The 24,888-nt window shown below is 43.8% G+C and overlaps 1 protein-coding gene across 4 annotated transcripts in view; it reads right to left on the bottom strand.

Annotated features, from left to right (window-relative positions):
• LOC123362969 (zona pellucida-binding protein 1-like) overlaps positions 1-24,657 on the bottom strand; it is a 60,443-nt gene extending 35,786 nt beyond the window's left edge. Inside the window, exons 1-6 of one of the 4 annotated variants that reach the window (XM_045003576.1) lie at positions 24,286-24,657; positions 23,768-23,893; positions 15,274-15,417; positions 10,347-10,565; positions 3,575-3,651; positions 1,340-1,505 (exon numbers count right to left, since the gene is read on the bottom strand). In XM_045003576.1, coding sequence (XP_044859511.1) covers positions 1,340-1,505; positions 3,575-3,651; positions 10,347-10,565; positions 15,274-15,417; positions 23,768-23,893; positions 24,286-24,586 — 1,033 coding nt within the window. In that variant the 5' untranslated portion in view covers positions 24,587-24,657. The remainder of the gene's footprint in view (positions 1-1,339; positions 1,506-3,574; positions 3,652-10,346; positions 10,566-15,273; positions 15,418-23,767; positions 23,894-24,285) is intronic. The other 3 variants (XM_045003574.1, XM_045003573.1, XM_045003575.1) reach the window with 3 other exon arrangements.
• Between the last annotated feature and the right edge of the window lie 231 nt (positions 24,658-24,888).

Genomic DNA, 24,888 nt, shown 5'->3' with positions numbered 1-24,888 from the left:
GTGGACTTGGGGGTGGAGCTGAGCTGGAGGAACTTGGGGCTCTGAGGTCGGCAAATGGTGGCTCACAACCAAGTGCCTGGCCAGGCTCACAGCGGGTGGCGGGGCTCGGGCCTGACAACCCTGTGTGTGGCAGGGGTGCGGGTTAACAACCTTGTGTCTGGCGGAGCTCCGGGCTGATAACCTGCATGGCCGGGCTCCCCCTGACAACCTCAATACAGGGGTTAGGGCTCACAGTTTGGCACTGGGGTCAGGGTTTGCAGCCACATGTCCTTGTGGGGGCTCACAGCCATGTGCCAGGGTCAGGGCTCACAGCCACATGCCAGGGTTGGATCGGGGCTCACAGCCCAGGGTCAGAGCTCGCAACTGCACACCGGAGTCAGGGCTCGCAGCCCGGCGCAGGGGTCAGGGTCGGGGCTTGCAGCCTGGCGCAGGGGTCGGGGCTTGCAGCCCTGGTGGGGTCAGGGCTCGCAGCCCAGTGCAGGGGTCGGGGCTCGCATTCATGCGTCCCTGTCGGGGTCAGAACTTGCAGCCTGGCGCAGGGGTCGAGGTCAGGGCTCGCAGCTGCGCATCCCTGTCGGGGTCAGGGCTCGCAGTCATGCATCTCAGTTGGGGTTCACAGCCCAGCGCAGGGGTCAGGTCTCGCAACTTGCAGCTGCACGCTGGGGTCAGGGCTTGTGACCCCCCAACACAACCGGGTTGCAACCCCCAGTTTAAGAACCAATAACTTAAAGGCTTTTCAAAATATGCCCCATTAAAGGTTTCTTTCTAGTTTTGAGCATATGGAGTCTGTTCTGTGTCCTGGTCAGCCTGCCTTAGAATAAAAGTCAAAGCCTCTCCTTTTTCATTTTTTTTAAAAATGAGTTTGGTGCACGTGGACAATGCCAGATTTATAGTCCCAGGGCCCAGGGCTTGTCCACCTGGGGATAAAAAGTGTATTTTCAAAACTCATTAGTTAACACATGTTAAAACCCCAGTGTAGAGATGGGCAATCTGTGTTTTAACACATTAGCTGATTCTGTTGTAAGCTAGGCTTTCTATAGGGCTCACCTGGACCAACTAACATGGGCCACACCAAAACTTTCTCTGCCTACACTAGAGTCTTAAAACATTATAGGTAATGCGATTGCAAAAAAACAAGAAAAAAAACCTTTTATCCAAGGGTGGACAAGGCCTAGAGACTGAAGATCTCTGTTTATACCACAGCCTTGAACCCTGGTACATGTAAACATACGGCTTATTATTAGGATGTCTTCCGTTTGCAGGATGGGAATGACAACACCATATTTTTCTTGAGGCAAGTAATTAGATATTAATTTCCAAACAAGCCTCGGACACTCACCACAGCATCCTGGACACAGCGTACTGTTGTTTATATTTTTACCAAATCCTGGTTTGCAGTGATCCACTTTCTTACCAGTAAGAGAGCCAGAAATATAATGTATCTGGCGAATGTGATCTGATTCAGTATTTTGGACTTCAAAGAATTGTTTAATCTTAGTGTATGCCTAGAAATAATAATAATAAAAAAAGAAGAAATAAGTTATTCAGATTCAAATCGTGAGACATCTAGCGTGGCAGCACGGGAACATATGAGAGAGCAAAATGCCTCCTTCCACCTGCACTGGATACTAGCATCATGGATATTGGAGTGGGAGAAGAAACAAGCTCTGCAGAAGTGCTGAGCCCTGCCTCCTTTGCATAGGTGGGTTGGAGGGGGCAGAATAGGACCAGGACTGAGCAGAGCCATGGCTCCGTACACCTGCAGCCCCAGTGCACCAGCCAGCAAATCTCCAATCACTCAATGGGGAACATGTGCTGTACCAGATACAGCGCGACACAGTTTTGTCCTCCCTTGGAGCAGAAGAGGAAGCAGGAGGGAAGATACTTTGGATCAGCACAACACCAAATTGCCTCTTATTCTGGGCTCACGGCAAAGCCATAATTGAACCCAACATTATCACATGGCACAAACACAAGGTTTGCACAGTCTTTAAAAAAGTATAAGAGAGTCTTAAAGATTATCACAGGAGTAACATCAGACAGTCCAGAGGACAAGGCTTCTGAGAAACATGAGGAAATAAGTCATTTCTGAAATAACTGTTCTCCCCCCCCCCAAATAAATAAATAAATAAATAAATTAAATAAAAGGCTTTTGGACTAAGCAGAAGAAAAATTCTTTGAGCTAGTGGCAGGCTATTGTCTGTCTTTTCTTCATGGCATCAATTCTATTCTTCCTGCACCCTGGAATTCAATTTCCTAGTATTCTCATTTGCTATGTGTATGTGAAGTCGGAACAGTTATGTCGACCAGCTGTCAGACTCCTGACCCACTGGGTCAGCTTAAGGGGAAACGTGGGCAGGGAGGAAGGGGTCGTTACTAGTAGCAGCAGCAGACTGCACATCACATCACACATACAGTTTTGAAAATCTGTCCAGTCAGCTGCGAAAGAAAAAAAGATGACTAGCAGATCATATCCTCTAACTATACACTTCATGAATGTAATTGTGTGTCAGTTCCTAGAAGGAAAAAATTAATGGGTACACACACAATGTTGATTACAGTGCACAAGATCAGGCTGACTAACTCTGGTTAATCGGCATACCACATTCTGAAGGCGCTACAGCTGTACCTGACAGTGAATTTCTCCTAGACCAGTGCATGGCCATCCAAGAATTCAACACACAGTACCAGGTGTATATGGACATCATCCTGCACTTGTCGCATACTCAGTGGCCCAGTTGTTGAAGTCCAATTTCAGAGATACCATGTCTACTGTCTTGGCCAGGAGAGGTGGACAAGGCCATTCAATACAAGAAATTGATGACTGGTTTCACCTTTACCGGCATGTAGAAAGATGAGAAAAGTATAATGGCGATGCCAAAGCTCCAGAGAAGAACAAATTATGATGTTCAGAAATATAATGGGACAGGAGATGATAAAGAGCAGGATTAGTCAGCTAGGGCAGTAGTGAATCAATCAGTTTATACTGTAAAGGTATATTTAAAAAAATTAATAGAACACTTGGAAAAGGTGCCAAAATGACAGCCCTGGAGACTGAAGGCCTCTGATTATCCAAAAAATGGGCATCAGCAGTGCTTCAAGCTTGTTTCTGAGGCGCCAGTTCTAGGGTGAGAAGACAGTTCGATCTCCAGGCCTAACTGATTCTTGGCTTTCCTGTTGATTTTAACAACAGAGGTGCCAATTAATGCCAACTGTGACTTTAGTTGCCACCAAGTATTTTGGTTTGTCAACAAAAAAGTGAGAACAATTTCCCTGCATGTGGGCTGTGTATTTCCCCAGCAATACAGCACCTAGCAAAATGTTTAGGAGGGTTATTTTTGGATGTGATGTTAGAATGAATCAGTCTATAAAAAAGCACCAAACTATAAAGTGCCATTGTTTCAAACTCTCAAGGAAGTACCTCAGATTCCATATTAAATGCAATACTAATGCAGCAAGAGTCCTTTTCTATCTATCGTGACTTTTAATATAACCACAGTGTGAGAAAAATTTGATCAAGAATCAATGCTTGAAAATATTGCATTTTTTTATTTTCTTAATAAAATAGTTGTACCTTTTTGATGTAATTGGTGGAGTTTTCACATTTTGAACTTTTACAGGATTCTGCAAATGCCAATGCAAAAGGAAAAACTGGAAATTAACAGAGAAAGAAGGATATTTAATATTTTAATTTGAATGTTTTATATTAATATGTGAGGGGTCTAAAAAGTTTTGTCTATTTGAAAATTCCGAGAGCTTATAGGGCTGGTAGAAAGTGAGAGTGGGGTGAGGTGTAATTAAAATGTCTGAAAAAAAAGTCTGGTTTTTTTTCATTTTTATATGCATTCTAGTGGCTTGGTAATGGTCGTCAAGCATGGAATCCAAGAGTAGATGCCAAAATTAATTTTAACAGATAAGGTAGCTAAAGAGACTAGACATACAGAAGTATAACAGAAGGAGTTACTCTAAGCTGGTAGTTTCCATTTTAAAATTGATTTAGGATGAAAAAAATAGATTGGTAGGTGTGGAAGCCAGTAAATAATTAACAAGGTTTTAAAGAGATCTTAATGAATGTTAGTTAGCATGAGTTAGGTTAACTGTGACCCTGGTAACGTGAGGAAGCAAGATAATGTAAGACAGAGGGAATTGTGTGAAAGTTATTACGACCTTGCAATATGCAGTCTTGCAGTCTTGTTTTTCTAGTGAGATAGCAGAGAAGCTTATGTATAAACAAAATGTATTTGTTGCTTTTTACTGTCTGTATTATTGTTAGAAATTGTCTGTAAAAGGTATAAAGGCTTGCTGTGATTGTTTACCAGTTGAGAGACCTGTCCAGGACCCTGTGTCCTATGGCACTCTCTCCCTCCATGGTAATTACTGGAGAAATAATAAAGTATTTGGTTTTGCTGTACCCAAACAAAAAGCGAGAACTGAGTTTTTCTTCGACAATTTGGGGGCTCGTCCGGGATGGCAACGCCCACGGACCCACAGACGGCTACTACGGATCATTCCCCTTCGAACCCCATGGCGCCACATGAGAGGTATGAGACCTTTTGAAATCTCTATTGGGGTATCGGAGGAGGACTTTCCGTGAGGACGTCTGTCTCTGTTGGGCTCACGCCATCTGAACTTATTGACTGTGCAGCAGGATCAGATGCAAGTGGTATTGGGGAGAGGCCCCAATAAGGTTAGTTTATAGCAGTACTGGGAACTGCTGAGTTGGCCAAGGAAATGCATAAGGTAATGCATAAGGTAAATGCATAGGTAAATGCATTAGAATGCACCGGTGCTGAGGGGTTTTTACCGCCTCAAGAGGGGTTGTCATACCGCCTCATGGTATTGGTCCGGACCAGGTAAAGATGCATCGTGGTTAAAGAGATAAAAAGGAAAAAAAATTTAAAAAGAGATAAAAAGGAAGAAAAAGAGGCCTTGGTGTGTGTGTGTGTACACCAGTGTGAGTGGCTGTTACCGGGCTAGCCCGGTAACTAGTGGATCTTTAGGAGATCCGACCCACAGTGGGCTGACTCGGCCAGGCATTGTCCGGCGAGGAAGCTGCCTGGGTCTAGGAGTGTGTGAACCCATCTTCCCTCCCCTTTCCTTGTGAGTCTCTCCTGTGTGAGTGGAAAATGGGTAAGGGACTGTCTAAATATTCCACCTCACCCCCTAAGGGTACCCCAGCATATTACATGTACGTACATTATGGTTCTAAAATCTGCAGGTATTTAAATGATTGGAATCTGTACATGCGTGAAAAATTCATTTAAACAATGCCCATTAGAAGGTACCTTCAATCTAGATAAGATCATATATCTCAGTGGAGCTTTAATCACAGAGAAAAGCCTCTGACACAGTGTGAGCAATTTGTCTAGGAACGGGTTAATTTGAAATTCGGCTTAGCCCTGAGATAAAGGAGAAGTTGTTTTGTCTTCAAGGTCATGAATCAGTGCGGACTATGCTAAGTGCAAAGGCTGTACAAGTTACAGAATTGGAATTATATTTGCAAAGCTTAACTTCCCAGTGAGACATGTGTGAGTATTGAAGTGGTTTAAGGCTTGGGGCATTCATGTTTTCCTGTGTGAGGTGGGAGCATTCCCAATACTCTCCACTGTTGTTTTATTATTTTAATGAAGCTTTAAAATTTGATTGTATGCTCTGTCAGTCTGATCACCTGACATGAGGGATAAATTAGTAACAGGAATTTGTCACAGTTTGGTGTGCAATTAATAATGGGGGGGCCCTGCAGAATTTACACCATCTCTCTGTTTACCCTTGTTATTTTGTGTTTGCTTTGTTTGGTATTGTTGGTTGCATGATTAAAGGTGAGCTCTAATAGAATAAGGAAACACTATTTAGCTTTGGCTCTGTTTTGTTTAACCGGTTACTGATGTTTTTCTGCTCTGTTCATTTGGGCGTTAGGTGTGTGAGCGGAACTGAACTTCTCGTTCGTAATTCCTCAGGGTGGAAGCCATGTGTGCGATGAAGCTCTGAGGTTGTCCTGAGATTTTTACAGTCCCGCCCCCCTGTAGCGGACAATATAATAGAAGTAGAAAAATTTGGCTTAGACTGTAATTTTTTGCTTTTTGTGTAATTTTCTTTTCTGTTTAAGTGTCAGCAGACAAATGGGTGGGTCTCTGGGTAGACCCCCAAAGGGGTCTGGATTATGTGTTAAGTGAATGGCCATGTATTTTTGCCCAGGTGGCAAGCCTTACTAGGGAGGACTCAGGTAGTCTTGTGAGTAGAAATGTTTTGGGGAAAAGACCAGTAGGGTGGGGATAGTTGAGAAGCTCACCATCCTAGCTAAACTGGTTGTGGAACAAGCTAGTGTCCATGGACGGGACGATTCAGCGAGAAAAAAGGATCGGGCCCAGGCGACCAGGCAACAGACAGAGTGATTGGAAAACAGGTTGGAAACTTTTGAGGGTGTAGTGGAAAGAAGGAGTAAGTGAATATAAGCATGAGGATTTCAAATACTCAAGAGGATATTTGGAATGGTGATTTGAATTGGTAAAGTGGCTGTTGGAAGGGAAAAGCGAGTGATTTTTAAGAGAACAGTTTTGGTGTCTTTGAACTGTTTGTAAATAACTTCAGGCAAATAAATTTATTAGATTGTAATAATTTGGCTGTGACTAATTTTGTTAAATCAGTTGAAGACTGTATACAGTGCTATGTAATGAAAATTTTATTAGGCTCTACAGGCACTATAAGTGGTGATGTTTTCTTTCAGTGTTTAAAAGCAGGAGTTAGAAGAAATACAAAGCAAGCCAGAAATAATCTGTGTTACTGCAAATTAACTAACTGATAAGGTAAAGGCCTCTGAAACCAAGGCTGTCTACGAAACACATACGAGAAAATATGGGGTAATTCCTCTGTTTTGCCTAGAATCAACAAGAGTATTTGTATATTTTAAGTATTTAATTGCCCAGACGGGGTGGACCTCTGTTTTTGTCTTTCAGATAATCAAAGAAAACTAATGCCAGCAGCACAGCATTCAACGTACCTTGATTTACTGGCACAGTAAAAAATTATGTTGTGTGTTCTATGTTCTGTCTTGTTGTGTTTTTTTTTGTGTGGCCAGAATTGTTGTGTTTAATATTTTCATGAGATGGTCTGATTTGATATCAAGTGGAAATGTTGGATTGAGATGCAGATACTTGTTTTGTTCAATTTAGAATACAAAGTGTTTGGTTACATCAGAAAATGTGATATACTAAAGTCTAATACATTTTCTTCAGTAAGAGAAAGAAACTATATTGGCCAAATCTTTTAATTGAGAATTGTTGTTAAAATTTGCATACTGACAGTCTTTGGAAGCGAGGACATGAAAAGTTAACCCACTCCCCATATTGTACAAGGGATCCTTCTGGCTACCTCAGACTTTTAGCCAGCGGGCTGGGGATGGTGGATAGCTATTGGACTAGAAGTTATATTAAGTGAACTTCTCAAAGTGGGTGTGCTTGTCCTGGCTTGTTCTTCCAAAGTTCTGTAATAAGGTTATTTTAGTGAAAGGGTATATGTGGCATACATTGAATGATAATACTTCTGTACTGTATAACAGTACTGTTTATGTGTTCATGGTATGAAAAAGGTGTATAATTGAAGAGTAAAAGTTTCCTTTGTAGGTTAAATGAAAAAAAAAAAAAAAAAAAAGCCAAGAAGAGAATGGCTAAAATGCGCTGGCCCCAGGCAAGGACCCCGCTTGGCTGCCTACCAAGAGAAGGGGGGGGGGGAATGCTTGCTGCAGTTACACGAGATTGGTGTGCACCGGCTAGCCCACTCTCCTCCTTGGGACCTTTTGTAAATATTCAGATTGATTTTATTTAAATGTCTAAATGTTGTGGTTATGAATATGTATTAGTTTTAATTGATGTATTTACCACTTGGGTTGAAGCTTTTCCCTGCAGGACAGTAGATGTCTTTGCTTACAGATTTTGTACCACGTTTTGGCATCCCTGTGACTATCAACAGTGGTCGTGGAACTCATTTTACTGGACAGATTGTAAAGGGGTTATGTGCAACTCACTGCCCTCACCACCCACAGTCTGCTGGGACAGTGGAACGCCGGAACGGGACTTACAAAAATGAACTGGCCAAGATTTGTGCTGAGACACACTTAAAGTGGCCAGATGCCTTTCCTTTGGCACTGATGTGTATGAGAGCCATTCCCAATCGAAAGACTGGACTCAGCCCTCATGCAGTTTTGACAGGACGCCCAATGTGACTACCAACTGCATCCCCACTAACCCCAGCTCAGATGGACATTCATTTGCTGGATAACATAATGCTTAAATATTGTCAGGCACTAATGAAATGTGTTAAGTCTTTTTATACACAGGTGATGGAAGCACTACCAAAGGATCCTGTGCTACCTTGCCACTCGTTGGAACCAGGAGCCTGGGTCTACATAAAGATCCATCAGCGAAAGACTGCCTTGGCTCCATGCTGGAAAGGCCCTTTCCAAGTCCTGCTGACTACCGACACCGCTGTGCAGTGCCACAGACTGACTGCTTGGACCCAGGATTCTCACTGCAAAAACACCCCTCCACATCAGGGGGGAGTGTGGAAGCCAGTAAATAATTAACAAGGTTTTAAAGAGATCTTAATGAATGTTAGTTAGCATGAGTTAGGTTAACTGTGACCCTGGTAACGTGAGGAAGCAAGATAATGTAAGACAGAGGGAATTGTGTGAAAGTTATTACGACCTTGCAATATGCAGTCTTGCAGTCTTGTTTTTCTAGTGAGATAGCAGAGAAGCTTATGTATAAACAAAATGTATTTGTTGCTTTTTACTGTCTGTATTATTGTTAGAAATTGTCTGTAAAAGGTATAAAGGCTTGCTGTGATTGTTTACCAGTTGAGAGACCTGTCCAGGACCCTGTGTCCTATGGCACTCTCTCCCTCCATGGTAATTACTGGAGAAATAATAAAGTATTTGGTTTTGCTGTACCCAAACAAAAAGCGAGAACTGAGTTTTTCTTCGACATAGGAGAAACCATTATGATTTTGGTCTAAAATTAACTGCCTGCAGGACTGAAAAAACAATCCTCGCCCCCACCCCACACCTACATGATGAAGCATTGCATAAGTGACTCACTGCAAGTACAAATGTTTTCACTTTATTCTGAATCACCATTCCCAATGGCAGGATACCGGACAGATCACTGTATGGTCTGCTGTAGTATGGAAACTTTTGGAGCAATGTAAATCTGTAATTTTGAAATCCCTCATTTAACTTACAGAATGTGAACAGACTGTGACAGCAGATCTGAATCCCTTATCTCTATTTCATCATGTTGATCTTTTCCCCTGATGAGTGGATCAGTAACCTAATACAGTTGAGTTCATCCAACATTTCTTATTTAATCTATCCATTCTATGTATTTATAATATGGTCATCACCACTGTATAGCCTCTAGGTGCAGACAGATAATCATATCATCAACTGGAAATTGCAGATACGAGCTTTCTTGACCTGTGTCCCAATTGCTTTAACCTATTTAATGAAGAATCAATCAAAATCTCTATTTAATTTAGAATTGTTATTTGAATATGCATGAGAGATCTCTCACACAAAAAAATTAACAAATTAAAAAACAACAAACCATCCATATGTTGATTGATTCTTTGTTTACATGATGCTTGAAATAATGGCGGGGGGGGGTTTATCCCTCCCTTGTAAAGTAAATACAAATTATTGTAGGTGAATAATTCAAGTAGAAGTTTTTAATGTTGATATATATTACACTGGAACTAATATTTCCAATATAAAAAAAGTTTTCTGAATCTAGCTTATTTTGGATATCCAGCTTCTGTGGGTTAGGTTTACTTCTTTTTATGCTCAGCGATTTTTTATTTTTTGTACATAACATTTCCAAAAATCAAGATAGATAGCTCCTGTCATCTTAGTTTATTGTGTAAAAGTTGATCCTTATACATTGAGAATTAATTATCTAACCCTCTATCTAAATTAATCTAAGGTATTTCTGGAGAATCTATTACCACAGCATCTGGGCTAAACCCCAAACTAGACTCTAGCGACTGAAGTGAAAGTATTTATGACCTGATGTACTTTGAAATCACTGGGGAATCTTGACATTGATTTAAATGGGAGCAGAATCAGAATCAAAAGAACTAACTGTTGAGTTGTGAAAATTGAGGGCAAACAAGATACTTCTCATAGTATATGTTCTATAGTTTTTGACATGGGAACACAGATGCAAAAACATATTTTACCACAAATATCATGTATCATTTTTCTTTCTTTGCTATATGTAAATCATGCAACATTCCTCATGTATGTCATTTGTAAGTAACACAATATTTAATTAATAGAAAAATATATATCTTACCCACAAACTGAAATGTAAGTTTGTGTGTTAGCATCGCCATTGTATCTGTAGCTGCATGGCATTGTGTATTCCACTGCCGGATCTCACATTGAAGATCACGGATTAAGTTCTCCATATTTTCTAATAGTTGTTTTTCAAATGAAGCAACTGCATTGGTTTCACAGGTTTCTGTTTTGAATTCAGATGACAGATGTATACTTTTCCCTGGCTTATGATATACTATAAAAATGAAAATTCTCTCTCAATTATATAAACTTTCTATTGTGTGTCTCATCTACATATCTCCTTCTAATTAGCTATATATATATCCATGTATTAAGATACAAGATTGTCATTGTGCGTGCCACTCTGATGCCCAGAATGTCTTTGAGTCACTGTCAAACGATAGAAACAGCTACAAACATGGCTGAGAGCACTTTTTATTCAAAATACCACCAAGTTCAATTATCATGGGAATTTGTGTTCCATTAGGATCCAACTGTTAAATTCTCAGCCATTCTGACTTTGAGTTACACCTGTGTGACAGCAACGCCTGTATCTCTGCCTTGTCAAGAGTTCTAGACTATTGTTATAGCAGAGGTAACTCAACCAATCATGTATCAGAGGGGTAGCTGTGTTAGTCTGGATCTGTAAAAGCAGCAAAGAGTCCTGTGGCACCTTATAGACTAACAGATGTATTGGAGCATGAGCTTTCATGGGTGAATACCCACTTTGTCGGATGCATCAACCAATCACCATCCTTTCTCTACAGCTAATTTGCATGCAACAATTTCATTGGTTGTATGAAAAACTGCACAGATGGTGGATTGCTTGGCCCAGCTGCCACACCCATGGGACAGCATGGGCTTTCAGCTACTAGTAATATATAGTGCTTGACACTATAGTAGCTAAGCTTTGGTATATATTTTCTTGTTATGTATAATTCCTGATAATTTGTTTGATAATAGTCAAAAAGGTATTCAAAGGGGAAAAACACCCTAGAATTAATGCAATGAAATGTTACTGCTGCAAAAACCAAACACAAAAAGTCTGGAAATCTTAGAAACTAAGGTTGCTCTAGTAATGTAAGGACAATCAAATTGTATCTATTTCATGGTCTACAATGAGAAGAAAGTAATAATTTAAAGTTGTATATTCAGCAAGTGAATCAGGAATAGAAAGCAGCAGAGAGTCCTGTGGCACCTTATAGACTAACAGATGTATTGGAGCATGAGCTTTCATGGGTGAATACTCACTTCGTCGGATGCATGTATTCACCCACGAAAGCTCATGCTCCAATAATCTGTTAGTCTATAAGGTGCCACAGGACTCTTCGCTGCTTTTACAGATCCAGACTAACACGGCTACCCCTCTGATACTTGACAGGAATAGAAAATAACCATATGAGTAACACAGCTATGTTAACATTGCCTGAGCAGCTTAAATGTTTAGAATGTCCTAACTTTTGAGCACTTGCTCTCACAGTGTTAATGCTCAGTATCCACTCCAGTTGGTGAGCAATAGGCTTGGTTCACTTCCTACAATATTGCTGTCTGCAGACACAGACTCTCCCAGGTGAGATGGAGCAAGGCAACAACAGCATGTGTGTAGCAACTGGAGTATTAAAAAAATTCTAGCATTTAATTTTATGCAGTAGTTAAGAAGTAATGTGTGAATAGTGAATCGGTCTAAACCAGACCCTAACAGAAACAGCTTTGGCTAGCGCACACATATTCACCCATGAAAGCTCATGCTCCAAAACTTCTGCCGTGGGGCGACAGCGGCAAGCCGGAGTGGAAGTGATGCCTGCGGGCTGGCACTGCCATCAGCACGGCCGGAGGAGCCATGCAGGGGCGGCAGACGCGGTCGGAGGAGCGAGGGGGCTGGCTCAGGGCTTGGCGGCCAAGCGCTCCCCGGCCCCCACTCCTTGCTAATGCGGGTGGGGGGAGGCGAAAGGGGCCCTGTGCCTTTAAGGCGGCCTGGCTGCTGAGCCCCGCATGGAGCGCGCTCAGCGCTGGGAGCAGGCCGGGGACAGGCGGTGGCGCAGGACAGAAGGTGAGCGGGGGGCGGGGTGCCTCTGGTCCGGGGGCGTGGCCAAAGGAGGCGCCAAGGGGGCGTGGCCAGAGGAGGCGCCAAGGGAGGGCGCCTTTTTTATGTTTGCTCCCCCTACACTGAAAACCTGGCTACGCCGGTGAAAAGTAAGTTACATTTCTTACTGGTACAGTCCAAACGCAAGCAACCCACCTCTCCTACATACTTCATACCTCCCATTGCATGACTTCGATATACAAAATAAAGCTACTACTACTACCAGTACTATCTGTAATAAAACTTTAATATTGGAATAAGCCTGAAAAAGTGAAAACTCACTGTCACATTTTTCTCCTTGTCCTCCCCTCCACACTCAGCAGGGGCTGCAGCAGCTCCCCTCTAGCTTGCAGCAGGGAGCAGTGGGACTGGTTGAGGGAGAAGCCTACCCAGGACACCTGCTGCCTGCATAAGAACAGTTTACATTTAGCTGTTCACTCCGCGGGATTAGGGGCCATTTATGACACCCTTGTTAATTTCACTCACAGTTGTTGGGGTGGGGGAAGTGAGACCAAGGCAGGGGCAGAATAGATAGGAGGAGAGAAACCAATGTGACAGTGAGTTTTCCCTTTTCAAGCTTTTATTAGCTTTGAGTTTAAACTGTTTTTATGCAGCCAAAAGAGGTGAAAGTAAGCTAGTACTGAATGCTCCACTTATTTGTTGGTACGCTGCTGCACCTTTTTTTTACCGGTACTCCATACCGGCCTACTTTCACCGCTGGTCTTGATCCTGTGAAGTAGTAAGTGCCTCTTAAGAGGTGATTAGCACCTTCAGCTCTCACTAACTGCAATGGGCCTTGAGACACTCAGCACCTCGCACAAGGTGTTCAGCTCAGATGTTTGTGTTCCCTCAGAGCTGTTGTATTAAATTTCCATTTGAAGGCAGTGCAAGTTTTCCTGCAATTAAATGCAAACATACACAGGGACTGCTTGGAAAAAGGTTTATCCTGGCAGGTTTGTGAACAAATTATTCTGTATGTTTTCAAATAAAACTGGAATCCAAATGTACAAGTCAGTCATGGATCAAGATAGTATGCATGGCTCTGTTCCCTTCATATGTCCACCAGGTGGCAGTGCAGCATTAATTTAGTTACCTCTTGAGATGCTTTGAATTTGGAAGCAAAGAGATTTTACATTCCAACTTTTTCATTCCGTAGATACACGCTAGGAAACACTCAACATCAGCATAATTTAGGATGAAATAATTTAATATGCTAACATATTTAAAATACCAATCAATATTATGTACCTCCCTTGCAGTTTTGTCATCTTGGACATGAAACTTCAGATTTCAACCCAGAAGTCCCAGTAGCTCATTACCTCCCTTGACCCATATGTTCCATAAAAACAATTAAATGGTCAACACAAAGGGTCAAACTTGGAGGAGAGAGGGAAGAAGTGAGCTTTTACAGAAGCTGATCTGAGCTTGTGGAATGCCCTTCTAGAATAAGTGAGAATGATCATAGACCTCCTTGCCCTTGGAACAAAAGCACAAAAACACTTCTTTAGCCTTGCTTTCCTACAACAATAGCTAAGAAAAGACAGAAGGAGGAAGAGAAACTCACACACTTCTTAAAAAATTCTAGAAACCTCCTGTACGTAGGGAGAAATCTAGTGCACTTATTAGACTCTAAGGGCATCACCATACTTTTCTTACCAGTTCAGTTGAATCATAATGAGTTCAGATATTTCAAATCAAGCACATTTTGAATACAAATAAAATAACTGAGACTCCATCTCCAACTCTCTAGGAAGTTTCCCTTGAATTCTCTTGCTCTCCATGACATCAGTCTAATATCTCTCAACTTCTACCCTGTGAACAATCACTCCTCCCATACATTTAATCAAATCTCTGAGGCCTGGTCTACACTAAGGGGGGGGGGGTCGAACTAGGGTACGCAAGTACAGCTACGCGAATAGCGTAGCTGAACTCGAAGTACCCTAGTTCAACTGACTTACCCGTCCAGACGCGGCAGGGTCGAACTCCGCGGCTCCAAGGTCGACTCCGCCACCGCCGTTCGCGGTGGTGGAGTTCCGGAGTCGACCGGAGCGCGTGGGGAGTTCGAACTATCGTGTCTTGATTAGACGCGATAGTTCGAACTCCGAGAAGTCGAACTCATCGCGTCGACCCGGACGGTGAGTATAGACCTACCCTGAGTCACTGTGTCCTTCAGAGGCACGTGGCTCTGGGGATTTCAGGAGCCATAGCAGTTACTCTATACCTCAATAGCACTACAGTCCAATCTCACTCTGGTATAAACCTTTTATTCTCCAGCATGTATCGTGTACCTCTTCAGCTCCAAAGTGCACAAGATTTGAATGGCTCTGGATCTTCACAAGTCAGAAAAAAATGTGCCCAGACAGGAAGTGTGAAAAATCGGGACAGAGGGTTGGGGGGTAATAGGTACCCATATCACACAAAGCCCAAAATATTGGGACTGTCCCTATAAAATCAGGACATCTGGTCACCCTAATTATGAGGTTCATGCAACCAAGAGGGAGTTTCCAGTGGTGGATTTATCTGTGACAAGTTTGCTTCGCCAGTGTTGGTAATGTCACTTCACAATTCCTTTTCTGTAAGCATTTCCTTTTTAAGGTGTACTAGAAATAATTGGCCACATGTATACCATGGAAGCAGAGAAATAACTAACTCTGTACATAATTTTATGGTTTTTTTCCTCTAAATAGTCTCCTTAAAGGGTACTTGCCTACAATTTAAATATTTATGTACTTCTATGACATTATGCTTCCAGATCATTTGAATATTCATGTATTTTAATAACAAACCTGAAATGAATGTTGAAAAAAACAGCATTTGAGTAAAAGCATTTCAGAAACAAAAACAATAAAGCTTCACTTACCATAGACCATGAAACGGATTTCTGTTGTCACATATTTATTGTTATGTACATAGATGACATTGCAGATGTAACTTCCAGAGTCACTTCCATGAATATTATAAATTTCCAGGCTACCATCATCAGTTAAAACAAACCTTTGTGATTCTAGAAATAAAAATTTACAATAAAATATTTTAAAATTAATGATATAAAGTAACTAATGGTGTTAGCATAGTTGAAGCCTCCTGTATGGTTGGATTCTTCCATAAATCCATACTACCGTTCTTTTCATCAGCCACCTCTAATATACAGGGCACATAGGAAAGTTAAACAGTTATGCTTGCTCCGTGGGTTCCAGTGTATCACACTGACGATTTGTGAAAATGGTCCAATCCCCACAGTCCATTTTTCTCAAAACATAAATGACGTTAATAAATATCTAAGGAGGAAAGGATAAGCCGATGGTGGGATATGTGAAAAAATTATTTGGAGAACTCTAAATATGATAGCATTTTTCTTTACATTGGGGTCTACTACACAGATTCCACTATTTAGTGAATACAAATCAATAAAATAATGAAATGAAGGTAGGCTATTATGTTAGATACAAAATAATAAACAATTATTAATATTCAGCTTTTAGGCCCAGGATATGTCTATACAGCAGTCATGGGGTATAGTCACAGCTTGCGTAGACATACCCAAGCTAGCTTCAGTTTAGCTATCTTGTGTACTGGAGCAGTGAAATTGCGGCAGCGCACGCTTCAACATGGGTGAGCCCTGTTGGGTGAACCCAGGGTTCCAGCCAGGCTTGTGCAGCCCTCACTGAAAGGCATGCTGCTAGTTAGATTAAAGCTAGGTATGTATGTCTACTTGAGCTGCAATCGCTCCTTGTGATTGCAATATAGACATATCCTTAGGGAGACTTCCACGGACTTCAGTGGGTTTTGGATCAGGCCCGTATTTCAATTTCATCTGTAGATCTCAAAGACACACAGCAAGTCAGTGTTAGAGCAGGGCATATAACCCAGATCTCCTGACTCTCAGTCCACTGCTCCTCCACTGGACTTCAGACATGGCAGAACTTACCGGCTAAGTAAGCTCTTAACAGAAGAGCTCTGAAGTCTCACAAGTCTAGTATAGCTTCAAGTATTGCAAAAGTTATTTAACACATTAAGAAGTTCTAGCTAGTAGAGATTAAAAAGAAAATGAAAAAGCACTTTGAAGGGTTTTTTCAGACTTTTCCTTCACACAGGGATTTTTCATGGGGAAGTGATAAGTACTCGAGGCCTTATTAAAACGAAAGCCCCGCTCCCCTTTGTTCACGGATTAAGGGCCTCACAAATGTGGCACTTATCTGTGAAGTAAGATCCCTCGAGGCACTTAGGAGAAGATCTCTTGTCGGCAGCGGCTTGTGGCCGGCCGAGCATTAGAAAACCCTGTGGACCGAGCATCGGACCCGGCCCCGGGTGAGGGGAAGGGGATAAACCCCAACCCCTGTAAAATAAATACACTATACTATTCTACAAACAAACAGAGTTAACTACAACCATAGGCGGCAGGTTTGTATAATTTTTGGTGGGGCCCAAAATGGTGGTGCCCCCCCGCTCCCGCCCTGTAAGCCGATATAAAATGAAGCTACAACGCGTCAGCGCCACAAGATTACAAGGGTCAATTAAAAGTGGAAAGTCAGAAGCAGCACTTGCCTACTTCAATATACAGTATTATATTTTGTTGCACCTGTTGTGATGAAGTGGGAATGTTCTTAATATTTTCTCTGAATACTGTGTGGGTGCCTCAGTTTCCCCTGCAAGATGCCAACTGAAGGTGTTGGGGACAAAGAGATCAGGTGGCCTCCTTGTCCGGAAGAGACACAGAGGCCAGAGGAGGTGTTGCGTCTCGGTGCCTCTCAAGCGGGCATGAACAAAGCTCTTCAGTCAGTTTGATTGGCAGCTAAGTCCTTTATTTCTCTCCAGCATATTTCATTTATACAATTAATGCAGGCAATCAAGCAATTGCTAATTGGTTAATAAGGTGCAGACAGGCACAGCTGTAACTTCATTGGCTATTTAACATCCTGGCCAACCCTCTAATTTATTATCCTGTTATTGCCTCCCAGCAGATAAGAACTAGCTTCATCCTTGAAACTTGCATGTCAGTTTCTCACACTCTTATGCAAAACAATCCGACAAGGAGGGATTGTCAGTTTGGAGCTGGCTGGGGAAATGGGGAGAGACCCAGAACTTGGTTCTGGGCTCCCCACCCCGCAAGATGGACCTGACAGAGGGGTTCTGTTTTCTGTACCAATAAGCTCTGTTTAAACTGTGTTCCCGTCATCTAATAAACCTTGTTTTACAGTCTGGCTGAGAGTCACATCTGACTGCGGAGTTGGGGTGCAGGGACCTCTGGCTGCCCCAGAACCCCGCCTGGGCGGACTCACTGCGGAAAGTGCATGGTGTGGAAGGGCATGCTGAATGCTCTGAGGTCAGACCCAGGAAGGTGTAAGCTTCTTGCCCTGGAGACAGTCTGCTCAGAGAGGAGGCTCCCCCAGAGTCCTGACTGGCTTTGAAGGAGTGGTTCCAGAGCATCCCAGCATCCCCTTCCACCCCATGCACTTCCCAGAAGTCCGCACAGGCACTAACACTCCCTCCTCTGGCCTTTGTCAAGAAGGCTAACAGCATTTTGGGCTGTATAAGTAGGGGCATTGCCAGCAGATCGAGGGACAGGATCATTCTCCTCTATTCAACATTGGTGAGGCCTCATCTAGAGTACTATGTGCAGTTTTGGGCCCCACATTGCAAGAAGGATGTGGAAAAATTGGAAAATCCAGTGGAGGGCAACAAAAATGATTAGGGGGCTGGAGCACATGACTTCTGAGGAGAGGCTGAGGGAACTGGGATGGTTTAGTCTGCAGAAGAGAAGAATGAGGGAGGATTTGATAGCTGCTTTCAACTACCTGATAGGGGGTTACAAAGAGGATGGATCTAGACTGTTCTCAGTGGTAGCAGAGGACAGAACAAGGAGTAATGGTCTCAAGTTGCAGTGGGGGAGGTTGGATATTAAGAAAAACTTTTTCACTAGGAGGGTGGTGAAACACTGGAATGGGTTACCTAGGGAGGTGGTGGAATCTCCTTCCTTAGAGGTTTTTAAGGCCCGGCTTGACAAAGCCCTGGCTGGGATGATTTAGTTGGGAATTGGTCCTGCTTTGAGCATGAGGTTGGACTAGATGACCTCCTGAGGCTCCTTCCAACCCTGATATTCTATGATACTCTAAACTGACCACCAAATTTAAGTTGCGTGTTTTTCCCGTCAGGTGAGGACTCTGGGGCAGGGCTGGGGATAAGGAACTTGGGGTGCAGACAGGCTGCCCCAGGGCTAGGGCCAAAGAGGACTCCCCTCCACCCTCCCTGGCAGCAGCAAGCTCCAGGGGAGGGACCCCTCCTCTCCCCCGCAGTTCACTGCACATGCTCCTAGGTCCCTCTCAGGTCCAGAAAGCCCACTCACCTCCCCTATGGTGGGTACCGAGGGGGGAGGTTGCCATCACGTGTGGCCTCCCCTGCTGCCACCCCTCACCATAGCCTCACTGGGGATGGGGCTGCCCCTTGCCCAGCATGGTGCAGGAGTGGGGACTGCAGGGTGGTAGCTGGGGAGGGGCACAGTACCACAAAATTCACCTAAGCCCCAGCTGCACAGGTCTAGGAAGCTCCCCTCCCCAGTGGTATAGCCAGGTTCTAACATCAGGGGGAGCGAACACGTAAAAAAAGATGCCAGCCAACATATCCAATTACTAATCAGGTAGTTCTATAACAGGCTATAACAGGCTGCCCTGGACCCCATCACCCCCTGAAGCACAAGGTAGGGGTAGGCACCACCATGTTGTGCAACAAACACTTGACAAAATTACTGGACTTAGTGATGAACAATGCGGGCAGGTGGGTATTATGTCATTCAATCATTCAACCCATAAAATTGCACACATTTTGCCTCAGTGAAATTAAATATCCAGAGAATTACTGGGCCTGTGATGATGACCAGGGCTTGCTCACCTGTGGCTCGGGCTCCCCCTCCCTGTGCTGTGGAGGCACAGCCAGGCAGGTCTGCATCTGCAGGCAGGCATCCTGCCTCATGTGCAGCTCCCGTGGGCCCTGATAGCCACTAGACTGGGAGCCTCCCGGCCAATGGAATGGGCTGGGCTGGGGGGCAGAAGGCAAAGGGGGAGATTGTAGGGAGCTTTGGAGGAGGGGAGGCAGTGGGGGAGGGGAGTGGGCTGGCACAAAGGGGAGGGCTCTCTGGAGAGGAGTGACAGGGGCACAGGGGTCATTGGGAGTCTCTCGAGGGGGCAGAGGGTTGTGTGGGTCTCTGTGGGGCAGGGGGCTGTGATGGGCGGAGCCAGCTGCAACCTGGGTCTGCTCTGCGGGGGGTGTTGCTATAGTCCCCTCAGGAAGCTCCCCCCATCCTGTGTATTTTATACCAGCCCCGGGGTGCCCATTGCTGCTCCTTTCCCCGCCCACGGCTCCATCTGTCTGTCCCCACAACTCCCCTGGCTGTGTCCTGGTGTGTGTCTGTCCCACAACCCCCAGCTGTGTCTGGCTGGCTGCCCCCACCACCCCCGGCTGTGTCTGTCTGTCCCACAACCCCCTAGCTGTGTCTGTTTGTCCCCCCCCCAACACCCCCTCCAACTGTGTCTTTGTGTCTGTCTGTCCCCACCACCCCCGGCTGTGTGTGTCTGTGCCACAACCCCCCTGGCTGTGTCCTTATGTCTGTCTGTCCCACAACCCCCGGCTGTGTCTGTCTGGCTGCCCCCACCACCCCCGGCTGTGTCTGTCCCACAACCCCCTGGCTGTGTCCTTGTGTCTGTCTGTCCCACAACCCCCCGGCTGTGTCTGGCTGGCTGCCCCCACCACCCCCAGCTGTGTCTGTCTGTCCCCACCCCCTCGCTGTGTGTGTCTGTCCCACAACCCCCTGGCTGTGTCTGGCTGGCTGCCCCCACCACCCCCGGCTGTGTCTGTCTGTCCCACAACCCCCCAGCTGTGTCTGTTTGTCCCCACCAAACCCCCCTCTCCGGCTGTGTCTCTGTGTCTGGCTGCCCCCACAGCTCACCAGCTGAGTCTGTCTGATAGGGACAGACCCTGCTGCTGCTCTGCTCAGGGCTCAGCCGCTGCCGGTGGCTCGCTTCCCCTCCCTGCTGTGGAGGCGCGGCCAGGCAGCTCCGGCACCGCCCCCGGCAGCTCCCATTGGCTGGGGTTCCCGGCCAATGGGCTGTGAGCCCAGTCGCTGCTGGAGCCTCTGCCGGGAGCTGCCGCTGCGGTGAGAGCGCCCGGCATTGCAACGCGGGGACCACCCAAAGCACAGGGCCTGGGGCCCAAACATTGGTGGAGCTGGGCCCACCTTCTGGATTATTGGTGGGGCCTGGGCTCCACGGGCCCATAGAACTCGCCGCCTATGACTACAACTATAAACAGAACGAGAGAAAACTACGAGTAGCTAGGGAAGTGGAGGTCAGCTGAGCTGTGCTCCACTGTTCCAATGACCGTCACGGGCGGAAAGAAGGAACTGAGGAGCGGACGGGCCGGCTGGGGTATATATCCTGCGCTATAGCGGCGCCACTCCAGGGGGCGCCCAGCCGGCCCGCTGGAGTTGCTAGGGTAAAAATCTTCCGAAGAGCCGTGCACGCGCGGCGCGCACACCTAACTGGAATGGATAGGAGCAACACATCTCGAAGAACAACAGTTACTACGGTGAATAACCGTCTTTTTTGGATCAGGCCCGTATTTCAATTTCATCTGTAGATCTCAAAGTGCCTTACACAGAGGATATTATTCCCACTTTACCATGAATAGAAATTGAGGTACATACAGGGGAAGTGACTTATCCAAAGACACACAGCAAGTCAGTGTTAGAGCAGGGCATATAACCCAGATCTCCTGACTCTCAGTCCACTGCTCCTCCACTGGACTTCAGACATGGCAGAACTTACCGGCTAAGTAAGCTCTTAACAGAAGAGCTCTGAAGTCTCACAAGTCTAGTATAGCTTCAAGTATTGCAAAGGTTATTTAACACATTAAGAAGTTCTAGCTAGTAGAGATTAAAAAGAAAATGAAAAAGCACTTTGAAGGGTTTTTTCAGACTTTTCCTTCACACAGGGATTTTTCATGGGGAAGTGATAAGTACTCGAGGCCTTATTATACCTGAGGAATATATTGAACTTTTTTTAAAACTCCCATTGAAATTAATGAAAGCGTTTATTTGGATAGGTGGTTATATGACCCTAATTTTGTATACCAATCATAATTACAAATTACAATTACCCCTTCACTCTGCATGACTAATAATCTTCCTTAGATTTTTTTAAGCTTGTACATATGAACAGCAAATGCTACAAACAGCAGACATACTAAATCAAAATCGTCATTCCAATATACTCCTAGATCCAAACTCTGTACAGGTATCTCTAGGCTTTATTGAAAAAGATCATACATACACTGCTGTTCACTTATTGGGCTCTGGGTGAAAAGCAAGCCTGAAGCTCCCAATATTGACGTCTTCTTATATTTGAAAATATATATATAGTTCATCAAAACAGTGAGCCCAGTCAGGATAGATGGGGAAGAGGTTTTGGGAGCTCAATAGAAAAAATAAAGCCTTCCTTTTATCTCCTCACATCATCTCTTCATCATCTCATTTTGGTCCCTATTTGGCTGCTCTCTTTTTTCCTTTCTTTTCCCATTTTTCCTGTTACCATCAGATTTCTCTCTGTTCTTTTCTTCTTTGCTCTCTTTTTCTTTTTTTGCACTGTTTCTAGCACTTCCTCTTTCATATTTTATGTCTTTCTCCCACATTTAGAACACCTTTTCTCCTTTACTTCCTCCCTCCAAATCAGACCGACATTCTAGATAGTTCTGTAAGAACTTCTATATACAGAGCACTGCAAACACAAGTACACTATTTACAAACAGTCAACTTCCTTCTATGTCAAGTTGTCTAAACTTTACTCCTGGTGGAATTCTGCGCTACTGCTTGCATGCATAATTAATGAGCTATGCATATCTTTAATTTGTTGTGCAGAAAGAAGCTTCTGCTGAAATGTTGCTGCAGTTCTGCCTTTTTCCCACCAGATGGCCCTGTGGCACTAGAACAAAGCAGCAGCTCCCAGCAGCTAGGGAAGAGAAAGAGCCTGCCTTCTTTGCAGTACCTGTCAGGCCAGGTCAGGAGACAGGGCTATGGGAAGACAGACAATGTGGCGTGCTGGGGGGGTCAGACAGGGGCTCATAAGGACTAGTGGGGGAGGACAGACTGGGGCAGGGGCTGAATGGGAGTGGAGGCTCAGGGCCATGGACGGAGGGAGGTGCAGGGCCACATGATGATTGGGGAAGGGGCACAGAGCTACACAGAGACAGAGCAGGCGGGGTGAAGGCACATAGGGACAGGGGGAGGAGGTGCAGGGCCACATGGCGATGGGGGGAGTGGGTGTCTGAGTGGGAGTGGGGGGACACATGTGGACAAGGGGTGCAAGGACACATGGGGTTGCAGGAACACATGGGGACAGGGGTAGATGTGCCTGACTGAATAGGAGAGGCTAGGGGTCAGCCAGGATCTGCATGGGGGAAGCTCCCTAACAATCCCTCCCCGCCTCCCAAAAAAGCCTGTTCCATACTTTTCCCATCCACACCCAACAACCCTCCAAGTTCCCAGCAATTTATTTCCCTCTCTCTCAGCTCCTCCATTACCCCAGACTCCCCCAAGCCTTTGCACTGCTTCTGAGGGGTGCATGAAATATGGTTTTGTCTTGTCGTTTAAATTAATTATTATTCAGAGTTCTGTACTAATATGCCTACTAAGGAAACTATTTGTCAGAAGTGTTTCCTGAATCTTTTTTGTTGTCTGTATTGTTACAGACATATTTGCTGACATGTATTTTGAAATAAATGACCACAAATAAATGACCAAATATAATTGAAACTGGTGTGATTATATTGTGTTTTGACAAATAAAATCAAATTTTGCAGAATTTTAAAATATTGTGCACTAATTTTTTTATTTTTTGGCACAGAATTCCCCCAGGAGTAAAACATGGAGCCTAACTGCAATGGGAAGATGACCAGAATCATATTGTTTTAAGCAGTTTCTTTTTTCAGCTAGTTATGTACCCATAACTTTAGAGGGCTATTTTATCTGCATTGCTGGCAGCAGCTCAAACTGTACAATCTTAAATAGATATGGATCCACGTTTGCCCCCATAGATGAATATTTCCTTAAAATAAAACTTTTTCTTCTTTTTATATCACTAATTTCAGCCTTACAATTTTACCAAATATACTCTTCAAACTGTTTATATTGCTCTGTACTTATATTACTCCTGATTGGTTATTTTTCCTCAGAATTCATTTATGATTCCTATCAAATGCAATACATTTATCCAAACTACTCTTGTTTGCATATTCTATTACAGTTCAGCTCAGTGCAAAAGTAAAATTAGAAGGTGTAAATTGGCTGCAAATATTAAAAATATAATTACCTTTGGTTATCAATCCTATAGGACCAATCCACTGATATTTTGGATCAATGATTCTCTGCTTTAACAGCTTTTGAGTCAAACACTTAAGAATTAAATCTTTGGAATTAATGAGAACATACACTGGAACTAAAACAGAAAAAAAAGTTAGAATATAATTAGACACAAGAGTTGACTGACTGACATCAAAATGAATATAGACAAAGATTGGCCCTGTGGCTGAGTGGCAAAGGAATCACTACTTCATAAAGGCTCTGACTGTGAAATACTGAAGACAATGCCAAAATTCCCATTCTTGTTTTGTGTAGGCACAAAAAGAGTTTTGATTTCTAATGCTGTCCGTCCAGCCTATTTGAGAGAGGTGAATTTAGGACTAGAATTATCACCCAGTGTTAGGGAATAAGCAATGTGAGGGGAAGAGATCAAAACAAAAACACCCTAGATTAACAATTTCTATGAAGTGTTGGAACACTGATTAGCATAAATGAATAATCAGGTTTCTCACAGTATTATTGGCTTACCAGTTGATCCTTCTATTCCAAGTATTTGATCAGAAATTTGTGGAGCATCTGGAACAGATGCAACTCCACCAGTTTCATAAAAGGCCACTGAGTCATGAGTTCTATCTATATTGTCTCGCTTCAAGCGTGCAGCTCCTTTCTTTATAAGATGAGTCTTATCCAAAAAGCAAGGACTTCCAGCTAGATCAATAGAAAGAAAAAAAACAGTATTACAAAACAAACAAAAATGTAAACAATTACAAATAAAGTAAAGGCAGTTGTGCTCTAAAATACCCAGGGATCTGTAACACCGAAATAGCATAATTTTGCATTTGTACTCTACTGTATGTTACATAAGATGAAGTTTCATGTTTTTACATTTTTAATTGCTTTCTAGTACTCTGAAACAAAAATTTAGTCCACCTTGGAGCTTGAAGCCAGGAGGTAAGCTAGCAGCATTAGAAAATGGATATGTCACTTACTCTTTGTAGAGCTAAAATAAGAAGTGAAACTATGGTAGTAAATGTTATTGGGTTGTACATAAATATATGAAAAGTTGCCCATCTCTGATCAGAATATGTATGTGAATGAAGCTTGGAGTATGTGATAACTTTGGTTCTTTAG

The sequence above is a fragment of the Mauremys mutica genome, chromosome 2, assembly GCF_020497125.1.
Source record: "Mauremys mutica isolate MM-2020 ecotype Southern chromosome 2, ASM2049712v1, whole genome shotgun sequence".
Classification (NCBI taxonomy): Eukaryota; Metazoa; Chordata; order Testudines; family Geoemydidae; genus Mauremys; species Mauremys mutica.
Note: the sequence above shows the minus strand (reverse complement) of the source record. Positions and strands in the feature narration are given on the sequence as shown.